Source organism: Brachypodium distachyon, chromosome 4 (genome assembly GCF_000005505.3).
Source record: "Brachypodium distachyon strain Bd21 chromosome 4, Brachypodium_distachyon_v3.0, whole genome shotgun sequence".
Taxonomy (NCBI): Eukaryota; Viridiplantae; Streptophyta; class Magnoliopsida; order Poales; family Poaceae; genus Brachypodium; species Brachypodium distachyon.
In genome coordinates this window covers 39158010-39171864 of record NC_016134.3, presented here as the reverse complement: position 1 = coordinate 39171864, position 13855 = coordinate 39158010, and the positions used below count along the sequence as shown (strand labels likewise).

General features: G+C 54.5%; 1 protein-coding gene across 2 annotated transcripts; it reads right to left on the bottom strand.

Moving 5' to 3' along the window:
• Window positions 1-10921: 10921 nt before the first annotated feature.
• LOC100822173 (tonoplast dicarboxylate transporter) lies at window positions 10922-13612 on the bottom strand. 2 transcript variants are annotated; one of them, XM_024455220.1, is made up of 7 exons: window positions 13333-13611; window positions 13051-13287; window positions 12440-12929; window positions 12162-12205; window positions 11951-12046; window positions 11348-11858; window positions 10922-11194 (listed from the first exon to the last, which is right to left on the bottom strand). In XM_024455220.1, exons 1-7 carry the CDS (start codon window positions 13495-13497, stop codon window positions 11160-11162), a joined length of 1578 nt encoding a protein of 525 aa, XP_024310988.1. In that variant the 5' UTR covers window positions 13498-13611; the 3' UTR covers window positions 10922-11159. The 2 variants fall into 2 exon arrangements, with proteins under 2 accessions (XP_024310988.1, XP_003578321.1); XM_003578273.4 differs by having other exon boundaries at window positions 13051-13612.
• Between the last annotated feature and the right edge of the window lie 243 nt (window positions 13613-13855).

The window sequence follows — 13855 nt, the reverse complement described above, 5'->3', positions numbered from 1 at the left end:
TGGAACTGGCATGCCTCACACGTCTTCACCAGCTGCTCCGTGTCGGCCAGGGCCATGGGCCAGTAGAAACCGTGCCGAAATGCCTTGCCGGCCAGCGCCCGGGAGGCCACATGGTGGGAGCATGTGCCTCGATGTATCTCCTCCAACAGTGCTCGCCCTTCGTCTTGCGGCACGCAGATGAGCTTGACTCCATTTGCACGCCAGCGGTAGAGGTTCCCATCCACCACGGCGTACATTTTGGCTTGCCGGGCCACTCGCTCCGCGGCGACGTCGTCTTCCGGGAGGGCCTCTCCCTTCAGGTAGCGGGCGATTTCTACCGCCCAGGGAGGGATCTCCCTGCCAACGCATGCCGCTACGTCAGCGGCAAGGACCCCTGCTATTGCGGGGTTTTCTTCGGTTGTCGGAGGGGGCTTCCCCGGCAACCGTCTTGGGGGCGACTAAAGGCGCCGCCTGCTTGTGGCAGAACACCCCCGCCGGAGGCTTCCGGCATTCTGCTGCCATCTTGGACAGCTCGTCAGCCGTGAAGTTGTCCTTCCGCTTGACGTGCTCGAATCGCAAACCCTTGAACTTGCGTTCTAGCTTGCGGACTTCCTCTACGTACGGTGCCATCTGCGGGCAGTCGTAGTCCTTGTTAACCTGGTTGATCACGAGCTGGGAGTCCCCGCGAATGACTAGGCGCTTGATGTCCAGGGCGATCGCTGCCCGCAACCTGGCGAGCAAACCCTCGTACTCCGCCGTGTTGTTAGTGGAGTTCGGGAAATCGAGTTGGACAACAAACTTCAACTGATCCCCCGTTGGTGACTCGATGACGACCCTGGCGCCAGCTCCCTGGAGGCTGAACGCGCCGTTGAAGTACATGATCCAGTGGCCTTCGTCCAGCCTGCCTGGAAGGCTGGTCTCCAGCTCCTCCTCTTCTACACTCGTCGATGTCCACTCCGCGACAAAGTCCGCCAGGGCCACACTCTTGACACTCTTGCAGTTGGTGAAGTGCAGATCAAACTCCGACAGCTCCATCCTCCACTCGGCCACCCTCCCGGTGGCTTCATGGTTGGTGAGGGCTCGCTCAAGGTAGAACCCCGACACCACCGTGACGCGGTGCGCCTGGAAGTAGTGGCGCAGCTTGCGAGACGCGAGCAGAATTCCCAAGAGGAGCTTCTGCACCTGCGGGTACCTCGTATGGGCGTCGCGCAGCATCGTGCTGACGAAGTACACCAGGTGCTGCACGAGCCGCTTGTGCGGTGCCGACGCTGCCGGCTCAGGGGTGGTCCCTGGGTCCAAGGCGGTTGCCGGGGGCGTTTAGCCCCCTGCCCCGTAGCCTCAGTCCCCGGAACGTCTTCCTCCCTCTCGGCAACTAGCACCGAGCTGACCACCTGGTCAGTCGCTGCTAAGTAGAGTAGCAGCGGCTCGCCCGGCTTGGGGGCGACGAGGACGGGCGGCGACTTCAGATACTACTTGAGACCCTGGAACACCGCCTCGGCCTCAGGGGTCCACTCTATCGGGCCCTTCTTCTTCATCACCTTGAAGAAAGGCAGGGCGCGTTCGCCCAGCCTCGACACGAAGCGGCCCAGTGTGGCAATGCAACCGTTGAGGCGCTAAACATTCTTCACCTTGCGGGGAGCCTCTATCTTCTCGATAGCTTCTATCTTCTGTGGGTTGCCTTGTATCCCCCTGTGCGAAACCAAGAAACCTAGAAGCTAGCCCGAGTCTACACCAAAGGTGCACTTCTCCGGGTTCAGTTTGAGTTTGATCCTGCGTAGGTTATCAAACGTCTCCCGCAGGTCATCAATCAGCGAGTCCTTGCGCTTCGACTTGATGACGATATCGTCCATGTAGGCCTCCATGTTCTGGCCTAGCTGGGGTCCCAAACATTCGCGCAACGCGCGCTGGAATGTTAAGCCCGCGTTCTTCAACCCGAAAGGCATGCACGTGTAGCAGTAGCAGCCAACCAGGGTGATGAACGCTATTTTCTCCTCGTCTTCGACTGCCATCTTAATTTGATGGTAGCCGGAAAATGCATCTAAAAAGCTCAGCAAGTCGCAACCAGCAGTGGAATCAACTATTTGATCGATACGGGGTACAGAGAAAGGATCCTTGGGACATGCACGATTAAGATCAGTAAAATCTACACACATGCGAAGCTTATTCCCCACCTTGGGCATTACTATAGGGTTAGCTAACCAAGTGGGGTACAGAACTTTCCTGATAGCCCCCGCAGTCTTGAGCTTGTCCACCTCTTGCTTGATGAAATATTTGCGCTCCTGCGCTTGCTGGCGAATCTTCTGCACCTTGGTCACCGTCATGTTGCTCATGATCGGTGAGACCACGAAGGGTATGACCCCTGAATCCAGCCGTCGCGCTTCGTGATCATCGACGCTGATGGTGATAGGTACATGCGACCACCTCAGCGGCCGCTGCGGCTCCGCGTCCGGCAATAGCGCGCATACGTCGCGGGTGAGGCGCTTCACCGCGGCATGAGATGGGAGAGCGTAAGCTCCCCCATGGATGCAGGAGACGCCGCGGGGCTCCTGGAAGCCCGGCTCGTCGCCGCCAGTGCAGTCAGACTCGCGCTGCTCCTCAGCACAAGCTCTGTCCCGTCCCGAGGGGGGGGGGCGCTCCCTGCCGGTGCGGGCTTGGCCGCGTCCCCTCTGAGCTTCCTCCTTGCCGGCGTTGCCGCCGGCAGGCTTCAGCCCCGCTCTGGGGTCGTTCGGGCAATCTCGGGAGAGATGCCCGATGTCGCCACAGTTGAAGCAGGCACCGGCTGCTCGGCGCTCCTCGTGGCGTTGTTCGTGCCGCTGCTTGATACCCTGCAGGATGCGGCAGTCCTGCGTGTCGTGGGTGGAATTGGCATGGATGGGGCAGCGGGGCACGTCGCCCTGCTTGCCGCCTGACCTGCCACTAGGCGAGGCCTTCTTTGCAGGCCTTGCAGCAGCCCCTGACTCCGCAGCGAGGACTTGCTTCTTGCTGCGCTTGCGGGAACTCTTCTTCTGTGAACCCTCTCCTGGGCTTGCGGCAACTTTAGCTGCAAGTTCGGGCGCTAAGCGCCCTTCCTCGGCCATGGCACACTTGTGCGCCAACGCGTACAGATCCTGCGTCGTCCGGATCCGATGTGTGCTCACCTTCTCACGCATCTTGGGGTCGCGGACGTTGATGGCGAAGGTGTTGGCGATGGCGGCAGCCTCTGCCTCCGGGATGGAGTAGGAGAGACTGGAGAACCGGTTGACGAAGCTCCGCAGCATCTCCCCCGGCTTCTGCACTACAGTGTGCAGCTCCGCCATGGTTCCCGGACGCCCTGGAACGCGCTCACAAACTGCTCGTGCAGGTCCGCCCAAGTGGCGATGGACCCAGTAGGCAGGTGAGCAGCCAGGTTCTCGCTGATCTTTTCAGGACCATTGGGAACCAGTTGGCTCTGACCTTGTCGTGGCGCCGATGGCATGCATCCCCAACGTGTAGGTCAGGAGGAAATCCTTGGGATTCACGGTCCCATCGTACGTACCGAGCGCCGCGCTCTCGGAACTTGCAGGGCCATGTCACCCGTCACAGCTCGCGCGTGAACGCAGTGCAGCCGTCCTCGGGGCCCATAGGAGCATCCTCCTGCTCCTGCGGGCGTTGGCGCTCTACCTCGCGCCGGCGCCAGCACTTCAGGTGCTGACGCAAATCCTCCTGCTGGCGGGCATTCAAGATGCCGCGCGTCACCTCGCGTGACGGTGGGCGACGAGTCCGAGGACCCCTCCGGGTCCCCGCCTGCCGAGCCTCCCTGCGGGGGAGGGTTTTCCCCCTGTCGCGAGGCGCGGGGCGCATCTCCGCACCCCGGATTCTACCGGCGGCCTGAGCCTGCCGGGCGGCCTGAGCCCTGTGGCTGTTGGGCGGCGAGCGCGAGGAGCGCATCCCGCTCCTCGCTCCATGCCTCGTGCGCCGGCGTGCCCTGCTGCGGCTCGTACCGCACCATGACCCACGCGGCAATGATGGCCTCCGCCGAGGTTCGCGCGGGAGGCAGCTGGTTTCCCGAGCGGCTGCCCTCCACTCTATCCCCGGACGCACCTGGGTGCGCGGGGTGCAACCCCGTCGGCGCCGCTCGCGACGCGGTGTGCTCGTGGCGCAGCTGACGCTGCGCGCCTTCGGCCCGCGATTCGACCTGCTGGCCGGCGCGGGCGGCGCCATGGCTACTCGCACGACTGGCCCTAGCACTGGGGGCCGCCGGCCCCCTCGGCCGGTTATCTGCTGACGGCCGAGGAGGTGGGGGTGGCAGCTGCGATTGCTGCGCTCATGAGGGTTCAGGGTTTTCCTGAACCCGCGACACGGGCTGCGCGTCATGGGACCGCGTGTGTGCCGCTGGGGCTTCACGCAAATCGATCCGAGGGTCACCAGCCCGCTTGGGAGGCATGGTGGTTGGCTCTGTCATCGAGGAAGACGAGGCCAATGTTGGTGTAGACGCTGCCGCCGGCGGTCACCGGCGAGCTCTCCTCACGTGACTCCTACCTGGCGCGCCATATGTCGTCGCACGGGGCTCCGACACCAGGGATGCGCGGGCACCCCCTTTTAGGTTCGGCAGTGGGCTACGGGGATCGCTCCGGCGATCGCCGGCGCGGGCGATGCGAAGCCTAAGAACACACCAAGAACGCATGCACACTCTTTTTACCCAGGTTCGGGCCACCTTGTGGTGTAAAACCCTACATCCTGCTTGTCTGAGCTTGTATTAGCAGGAGATTGTGCATTTACAAGTTGCCGGGAAAGGATCCCCGGGTGCTCTCTTTTCTGGCTAAGTGCTTCTTACTATTTTGGGCTAGTGGTAGTGAACCGTGACTTAGTCCACCGAAAAGCGAACAAACGAACCAAGCAAGGACCGAACTAACTGAAAAATGACCAACCGAAAAAAGAACCCTTTGATCATTAGCGGGAGTCCTCCTTTTATAGTCAAGGGGATACCACAGGTGCCACGGTGCATGGATTACAAGTGGCGAGCAAGGAGCTTGGGCAGCTCCTCCTCGATGTGCTGGCATGCATGCATGAGCATCAACCCCGCGGCTAGTGGTCTAAGGTCTAAAAGCTAGCCCTGGGCGGTCACTGTTTGCCCGACTAGACAGATAACCCCCCTCCTGTCAGCCCATTAAATGCGCTGCGCGCCTCACTCCTTGCCCTGACGACCCTGCACACCGGGCGCCTGCTGCGCGCCCACGTGGCGTTGTTGCTCTGTTCGCTCGGCCCCGTCCTCGCGGCGGAAACCTGTGCCCGGGAATGCCTCCTCCCGGCAAGCGCCTTCCCAGGAGGTGTCCAGGCAGGATTATTCCCCGAAGCCCCGCTAGTCCTGCTGGACTGGTAGGTTGCCGGGCAGTCTGCACGTTGCCGCCCGGGGTGAGATCCTTTCGGGAACCCAACGATGCGACCCACGCGTCATGCAGCGGTCACACTCCGGATGCCATGGTGCGACAGATGGCTACTTGCTGATTTTTGTTTTTACTTTGGGACCTTGATCTGACACTTGTGGCTTTCTTAATAAAACTGGGCGTGAGCCTTTCTCTAAAAAAACAAGAGGTTTCAGTTCAGTTGTTGTACTTGGAAAGAATTACCGGACATCACTGTCCTCAGGGTCTTTTCTGGGTGCCCTGGGATAAACGTCGATGGAAACAGAAGCTTATTAACTAACTACACGTACTGTCCGACAGGCAACAGTACTTATAGGTTCCTAATGCAGTGTATAGCTAGATTCTCAACTAGGAACGTCTAGCTAGGAGAGCATTTGGAATATCTGATCATCCTTTCCTCTCTGGTTCAATGATTCAGATTTTTGGGGGGTGAAAACGAGGAGATGGTACGGCAGTAGTAGAGTAGCAATGGCTAGCTAGGAAAACCCCTGACACGACAGAGTAACATGAGAGAGGCTGGTGTGGAATTGTGGATAGACATATGAAGTAAGAATATTGCTACCCGCAACAACAGCAAAAAAAAAGTAAGAATATTGCAAGGAATATATAGTAGCCCGTCTGTTCTGAAATAAGTATGTGGACGGATGGAGTAAGTATATATCCTTTCCTTCCCTTGATCGGTCAGTCAGATGACTCTAGGTAGAAATACCACGTAAGGAAAACGCTATGCTACTCTCAGGGAAATGCCAATTTACCAAGACAGGCAATTTGCAAAGCTAGCCGCCCGGCCCCATCGTGCTCGTAGGTTTCCATGTTTGCTTGTTCCACGAGCATTCCGTCCGATTAAATGGCGATGCAGACTGGACTGCTGATGCTGATCTGTCTGTTGTTTCCATTTTCAGAACTAAGGAGAGCAGGAAAAACAAAAAAAAACCCAACTCAAAAAACTAAGAAGAAAAAAGCAAGTCGGCAGACACGTCATCCATCAACCAAAGAACCCCACACCATGCACACAAAATGATTGGTGCAAAGCTTTCCAAGAAGAGGTGGAATGATGTTCAAGTGATCGATCGACTAGTAGAGGCCATTTTGGGATCGAGTAACTTCGACACATGTAGATTTAGGGAATTAGAACACATGGATGGCAGTAAGATGCAGAGACAATGCGTGAAGATCAAGTTTGGGGTTCGTCCAGAAAAGGATAAAGTTTGGATCACGTATCCAGCATATGATTCAAGGCACTATCTTCATCTTACGCCTTGAGTTAGAAATCCAATGGTAGTTTGAGAAGAAACACGTAGTCTGCCATTCTAGAATTCGAAGTTACTAGTATCTCTTATTGTTGATATTATATAATTTTAACTTGTTTCTCAGTATACATGAAAATTTGAATTTGATTTTTTTGTGAAATACTAATATATTGATAATTGTAAATGTTGTCACTGATTTTAGAAATTTACTTTCATAATGGTTTCATAAATTGGACATCAGGAGCAGAGCTTTCATACTCCCTCCGATCCATATTACTTGTCGAAATATTACATATATGTAGACACAAACGTAGATAAATCCATATTTGGGCAAATTTGAGACAATTAATATGGGTTGGAGGGAGTATGATTCCATCATATCCAGTCTCTCCCGAATCCCGATCGATGCATCTCCGTCCGTTTCGATGGAATTACAATGCGTGGAGATCAAGTTTGGGGTTCGTCCAAAAAAATATCAAATTTTGGATCACGTATCCAGCATATGATTCAAGGCACTATCTTCATCGTTACGCCTTGAGCTAGAAATCCAATGGTAGTTTGAGAAGAAACACGTAGTCTGCAATTCTGGAATTCGAATTAGTTACTAGTATCTCTTATTGTTGATATTATATAATTTTAACTTGTTTCTCAGTATACATGAAAAGTTGAATTTGATTTTTTTGTGAAATACTAATATATTGATAATCTTGTGTAAATATTGTCATTGATTTTAGAAATTTACTTTCATAATGTGTCGTACCAGTGGCACCCGGGGTATCACCATTGCGCAACGCGTGGGTCACCTCGCTTGCTCCCCGCAAGGACGGCACCCTGGGCAGCGCGGTGCAAGCTGCCCGGGAAGCCACCAGCCCGGCAGGACTAGCCGGGCTGCGGGGGTTGCCTCAGATGGCAGCGTGAAGGTTCCCGTCAGAGCGCCCCCCGGGAAGGTCACTTGCCGGGAGGGTATTCCCTGGCGCAGGCGCTTACAACATGGCCGGCACCCAATGCAAGCAGAGTATTGGCACCACGTGGCCACCCGGCAGGCTCCTTTTGTGCAGGACTGGTCAGGGCGTGCAGTATGGCACAAGCAAGCATTAAATGTTCCGACAGAAGGGTGATTCCCTGTCTAGCCAGCCCACAGTGAGTGGCTCACAGTGAATCTAAGGCACGTACCGTCCTAACTACAACACTTTGCACCATGCATGCATGCCAGCGCAGTAAGGGCAAGCTGCCTAGGGTCTTTGCTCGACACTTGTCCCCGATGCACCGAGGCACCTGTGGTATCCCCTTGAGTATAACAGGAGGACCAGCGCCATCGGTCGGGGGGTTCTGTTATTTCTAGGTTACACTCCAGTGGAGTTTGAGTGAGAGTCTTTAGCCCAGAAGTAGCAAGTAGCCACTTAGCAGCAAAGGGAAGAGAACGCCCGGGGGCTCCCCCGGCAACCTGTAAATACTTGTTCATTAGCTAATACAAACTCAGAAGTAGGACGTAGAGTTTTACACCTCCGGGTGGCCCGAACCTGAGTAAACAGGCTTGTGCATTGTACGCTCGTCATTGGCCTCGCCGGCAATCCCCAACGTCCACTGCCGAACCAAAAAGGGGTGCCTCGTGGGCTACGACATAATGGTTTCATAAATTGCACATTAGGAGCAGAGATTTCATACTCCCTCTGACCCATAATACTTGTTGAAATATTACATACATGTAGACACTTTTTAAACGTAGATAAATCCATATTTGGGTAAACTTGAGACAAGTAATATGGGTTGGAGGGAGTATGATCCATCATATGCAGTCTCCCGAATCCCGATCGATACATCTCCAGTACTCCCTCCGTTCCGGTATATGAGACCCGCACACATCTCTAGGTTGAAGATCTAACTAATGTAACATGAGTTTTATATCAAAAAATTATACGTTTAGAAACTTTAAATGTTTTATTTTTTAATGTGATAAATCTTTTTATAATATAATCGTATTACATTAGTTAGACCTTCGATCTAGAGATGTGTTGGCCCTTATAACGGAAGGAGGTAGTACTGCACTGCATGCGCGAAACACGCACACCGTCCGGCCCTCTTATTTCTTTTTCTTGCATCGCTCTTCTTTAATTCGTCTTCCTTGCGACTCGCAGCACGAGCCACGGCGACACGGCAGGTGAGTTGATTAATTATAACACGTATCTCCCGATCTAACACGTCGACTAGCTCGACCCACCACCTCTTCCGTTTGCTGCGGACGCGTCCTGTGTTCCATTGTGTTGCGTCCCCAACATGTCAATTACGCGCACAGTGATCGGCAGCAGACAAAAAGAACAAAGTACGCGGGGAGCGAGTAGAACTCGATGGATGGATGGATGGATGCTATATAGCGCCATCTCACCTTCCGTCCGATGCGAAGGCGACGTACCGCTTCTGTGCTACTGTGCTGGGATGTGATGTGAGGCTTGTGAACCCCACCCCCATCCCACGCGGCTAAGCTAGCTGGAGAGGGCAAACCAGCGGCGAGAGAGCCAGCGACGTGAATGACAAGAGGGAAATTTTATTCTGTTCTCTATCAGTTGAGTGCTAATCAGCTATGACTATATCGGAGCCATCAAATCGATCCTGAACCTGAGCTTAGAGCAAGTCCAGTGGGGAGATCCATTTGTGCCGGATCGGTCCGTTTGGATCTGAATGGACAAAACGCGCCTTCCAACGGGGCGACCCATTTCCGTTCACGTCGGTATTTCGGTCCGCCGCGACCCATTTTCAACCTAAATTTGGATTGAGGATGGGTCGAGACGGACAACACCTTTGCACTGCTCTAAGTTCAGACCAAATAGGTACATTTTTCTCCTGTGACCCGCATGTCTATAACAGACCAAATAGGTTGTCCAAACGACCACAAAAGGCGGTCGGTTTGGGTCGCCCCGCGTTTGGAATTGCCCTTAGTGTACTGCACTAATTAAATCTACCAGTTAAGCAATTTTCTCTGTGTGGCCGGTAATGTTCAAGAACCCATGCTGTTTGACGACCGAAGGCAGAAGCCAACAGCGCAGATCCGCGGAATTCGGGACGACCCTGATGGCCCGTCCCCGGCGGGAACAGTGGATGCGCTCCACGATTCAGAAACGGAAAGAAAAAAAAAAATACGTAGGGGACAGCTAAGTTGCTGTGCTAGCTGTGCTGCATCACAGCGGATCGATCGTGAATATCGGAGGGCTATAGCACGCGTACGTACGTACGTACAGCGTTACAGTAACCCTCTCCGCCAAAACACTGTTTATAGCGAGCGTCGTGACGCAGACAATTAATCGATCAGGCATGTACGGGGGGCTATAGGCTATAGCTCGCTCGTCCGAATCAACCGCCGGTGCGTGCGTCCATGCAATAACTCTTCGTTACAGCGCTGCTACGCGGGGGTCACCGGCGGCGACGGGAATGAAAGGATGAACAACCGCACGGGAACAAAATCCTCAATCAGCATGGGCCGCGTCTCTTCATGATGAGCAGCGAAATATATATATGCACGCGGTCGAGTTAAGGGAAGAAACATGCTCTGCTCCCTCGTGCGAGTGCCTTCTCGATGGGATCGCTACGGTATGGGCCTCTCGGCGCTTGGTATGGATGGTTCTGACTATCGAATCTGACCAGCGACAAAGAAGGAAAAAAAACGGTGATAACTTAGATGGGCCGTATTCTAGAAAAATAAATAAGTTACTGTAGATGGCCGGTCGTGGCCTACCGTTTATGATGGAGCTTATTATTTGGGCCGGCACTTGTGAAATCACCAAAACGGCCTAGATGGCCTGTCTAGGCCCGGGTGCTCGGCCTTTCACGCGATCTTAATTTCCGTCAACATATACATCCCTGATGGACAAATACAGAATCCTTTTTTTTAGCTCAGTTTACTCTGCAGCGATCAGCAAGCGTTACCGTGCAGAGAGGATAAGATAAACTCTCTTCGTCACCTTTGTTGTCACTCTTCTCTCCTGAGCAAATTTCTATATTGTTATCAAATATCAATCCAGGACAATCGTCGAATTTTCCGATACATCTCCCTGGAGTGATAAGGTGACTGAGAAAGGTGTCGATCATAAAGGCATCGCTTGGGACATTCTGCAACTTGCTAGACATAATGCAATTGTTTATAGGGAGCACAATCATACGACCCTGCACCTCATCATGGAGTTGTTTAAGCGAAGACGGGCTGTCTCGCTGATCATTATTCAGCTGTCGATAGATATGGTCTGCCGATCTCGATCCCATCTCCCACCTTTGCCTTTGTTTACAGAAAATGGGCACCACATGATAGTGAAAACATGGATATGTGACAAATACGAATAAATTCAGATTGAACCATTCGATACAAAACTCCATATTTTCCTAAAAAAAACAAATATCCATATCTTCCTAGATACAGTAAAGAATATGACCCCATATCATTCATGAGGCAACAACATTGACTATACATACTGCTGCTGTATAACCTGAACATCCTGCTGGATAACCTACCGACTACAGATTGAAATGTTCAAAACATCCGACTCAGCTCTGAGTACTTTTCCTACACCTTCTGATCCGTGCCAAAAACCACAGAACCTGCAATACATCAAGAAAAATAGCAGTCAGCATCAGAGACTCGGAGTATGCTTATTTTTCGTTTTTGCTGGAAAGAGACTCAGAGTATGAGTTAGTTTTTGTTTTACAGCCTGAATCCTTGGTTGTGCTGGGGTTGTAAGTAAACAAACTCACCTAGCGTCGGCAGTAGGATTGTGAGAGCTGCAACGCCGACGACCTTGAGGGGCATTCCGGTGATCACCATATCCTTGATGGTGATGTAGCCGGTGCTGAACCCGACGACGTTGCCCGGGGACCCGGTGGGCAGCAGGTACGAGAGCTGCGCGCCGACGGCGCCGGGGACCATGAGCAGCAGCGGGTTGACGCCGATGGTCTTGCCGAGCTCGGCGAGCAGCGGCAGCACCAGCGTGGTAGTGGCGTCGTCGGAGGTGAACTCGGTGATGACGCCGCTGAAGACGCAGGCCACGGGCGCGATGAGCAGCGCCGGCGCGCCCCGCAGGAAGCCCAGACCCTCCGAGAGGATGTCGGTGAGGCCGCTCGCCCTGAAGCCGTCGGCGATGGCGAAGCCCGCGCCGAGGAGCAGGATGATGTTCCACTGCAGCTTCCGGCACTTGCCCCAGTCCATGAGCTTCTCGCCGTCGCCCTTGCCGCTCGGGATTATGAAGAGCAGCGTCGCCATCATGATCTGCACCGCGCGCGGGCAAGTTAGCTCGTGTCACAGAGATTGTCCCTCTGAAAAAAATGTTCTGAAGATGTGGGCATTGTTGCTGCACTCACGGTAACAGTTCCGTCCCCGACATCGCCGTGGAAGAGGACTGACCACCCAGGGATGTCGTCCGTCAGGCTTCTCGTCATCCATAGGACAATCAGGCCCTGCAAGAGTTAGCCATTGATCTATTCAGTTCTGTCACAGAAGCCAAACACTACTATGTTCAAATAAAAAAGAAGAAGACTAGAACTTTGTACTGCTTGAAAAGCTACAACTTACCCCAAAAACTGCAAGGACCATCTTCTCTGCAAAAGCCATTGGACCTGTCACGAATCAAGATGGACAACCCCATCAGACAGATAACTAAAATCTATTGACACTAGGTTGACATTTCAACGAGTGCCAAAGGGCAAAATGTGGTTCGTTCATGACTCCACAGAATATTTGAGCACCAAGTGTCCGTTCAACACTCAAACTGACCAGATCACGAAAGCGCATAAATGAATATACTAGACATTTTCCTCAAGCAGACAGAGAGACCAGGAAAGCGAACGTACCAAGCAAGCTGAGCTCCCTCCTGAGATGGGTCCGGTCAAGGTAAGCCGAGAGCGCCCTCCCGGTGTTCTTGGAGCAGTACATGAGGCAGAGCGTGGCCCAGAGCGCCACGAACAGGATCAGCGCCATGGGGAACCCGAAGGACATCCAGGAGCTGAATGTGATGGGCTCCTGCTCCGGGAAGTAGGTGGACCACATCCCCACCAGGATGATGTTGGCGCCCGTGCCGGTGAGCGTGGCCATCCCTCCGATCGCCGACGCGTACACCACGCCCAGCACCACCGCCTTGGAGAACCGCCGGACCTCCCGGGCGTCATCGCCGCCGCCGCCGGCGTCTCCGGGGAACCTCTGCAGGATCCCCGTGGCCACCGGCATCATCATGACGGTGCACGGCGTGTTGTGGATCCACATGCTGATGAACATGGTCGTGCCGCAGATGCCCAGCAGCATCAGCGGCGGCTTCACCGGGTCCCCGCAGAACAGCGACGTGATCTGCACAATGAAACGAGATGCCGCACAATGTTAGCACTAGCCACTAGCTCCCTCCTTGGAAGTTGGAAGTACGGTTTGATCGATCGAGCCGGAAGAAGAATCGGGGCACGCACGCACGTACGTTGAGAGCGAGGCGGCGGTGGATGTTGTAGTGCTCGATGGCGAGCGCGAGGATGAAGCTGCCGAGGACGAGGGAGATGACGTCGTCCATGTAGGCCTTGGCGACGGCGTCGGAGGAGGACACGCCGAACAGCGGGAAGAGGAACAGCGGCGCCATGGACGCCACGGCCAGCGGCACGGCGTCGGTGAGCCACCAGAGGAACACCCACGCCAGCACGGCGAGCATGTTGCGCGCGGCCGCGTGCCCGGCGCCAAGGTCCGCGGCCGCGCAGATCAGCGCGGCGGCCAGCGGCCCGGCCGCGATCGCCAGGTACTTGTTGGCGCGCAGAGACTTGATCAGCGGCGAGCAGGAGCGCTCGCCGCCGCCATCGTCGTCGTGCAGAGGCAGCAGCGGCCTCGTGACGTCCTCCGACGAGCTGCTCTCCCAGTGGCTGCGCCGCGGGTCCATGGCCGATTAGTCCAGGAAAATCGGTTGCCAACTTGGTTTCCCCTATCTGCCAGCGCGCCGCGTTCAGTTCAATTCACGGTTGCTTGTTGAGGTGTGGTGTCCAAAAAGTTTGGCCGTTCTTATAGGCGCTGGCGGGAACATAACACTATTGGAAAATGGCCACTCGCCAGGTAACTTGGAAAACGAAAGCAAACTATAAGCAGGTCCAAGTGTCCAAGCGGGATGCTCCAGCAGTGACGCGTCATGCCACGGAGCCACGTCAGACATATAATAGCAGTAACACCCAAGTGCTTCTTTTGCATGACCCTTTTCGTGGCTATCCCCAAATCCAACTCACAAACCACTAAATATGAGCAAT

Coding starts and splice junctions, on each gene's coding strand:
- LOC100822173 (XM_003578273.4), bottom strand. CDS start 13,497: ATGGACCCGCGGCGCAGCCACTGGGAGAGCAGCTCGTCGGAGGACGTC. Junction 12,206..12,439: donor GAGGGAGCTCAGCTTGCTTG/GTACGTTCGCTT, acceptor GATTCGTGACAG/GTCCAATGGCTTTTGCAGAG. Junction 11,195..11,347: donor AATCCTACTGCCGACGCTAG/GTGAGTTTGTTT, acceptor GATGTATTGCAG/GTTCTGTGGTTTTTGGCACG.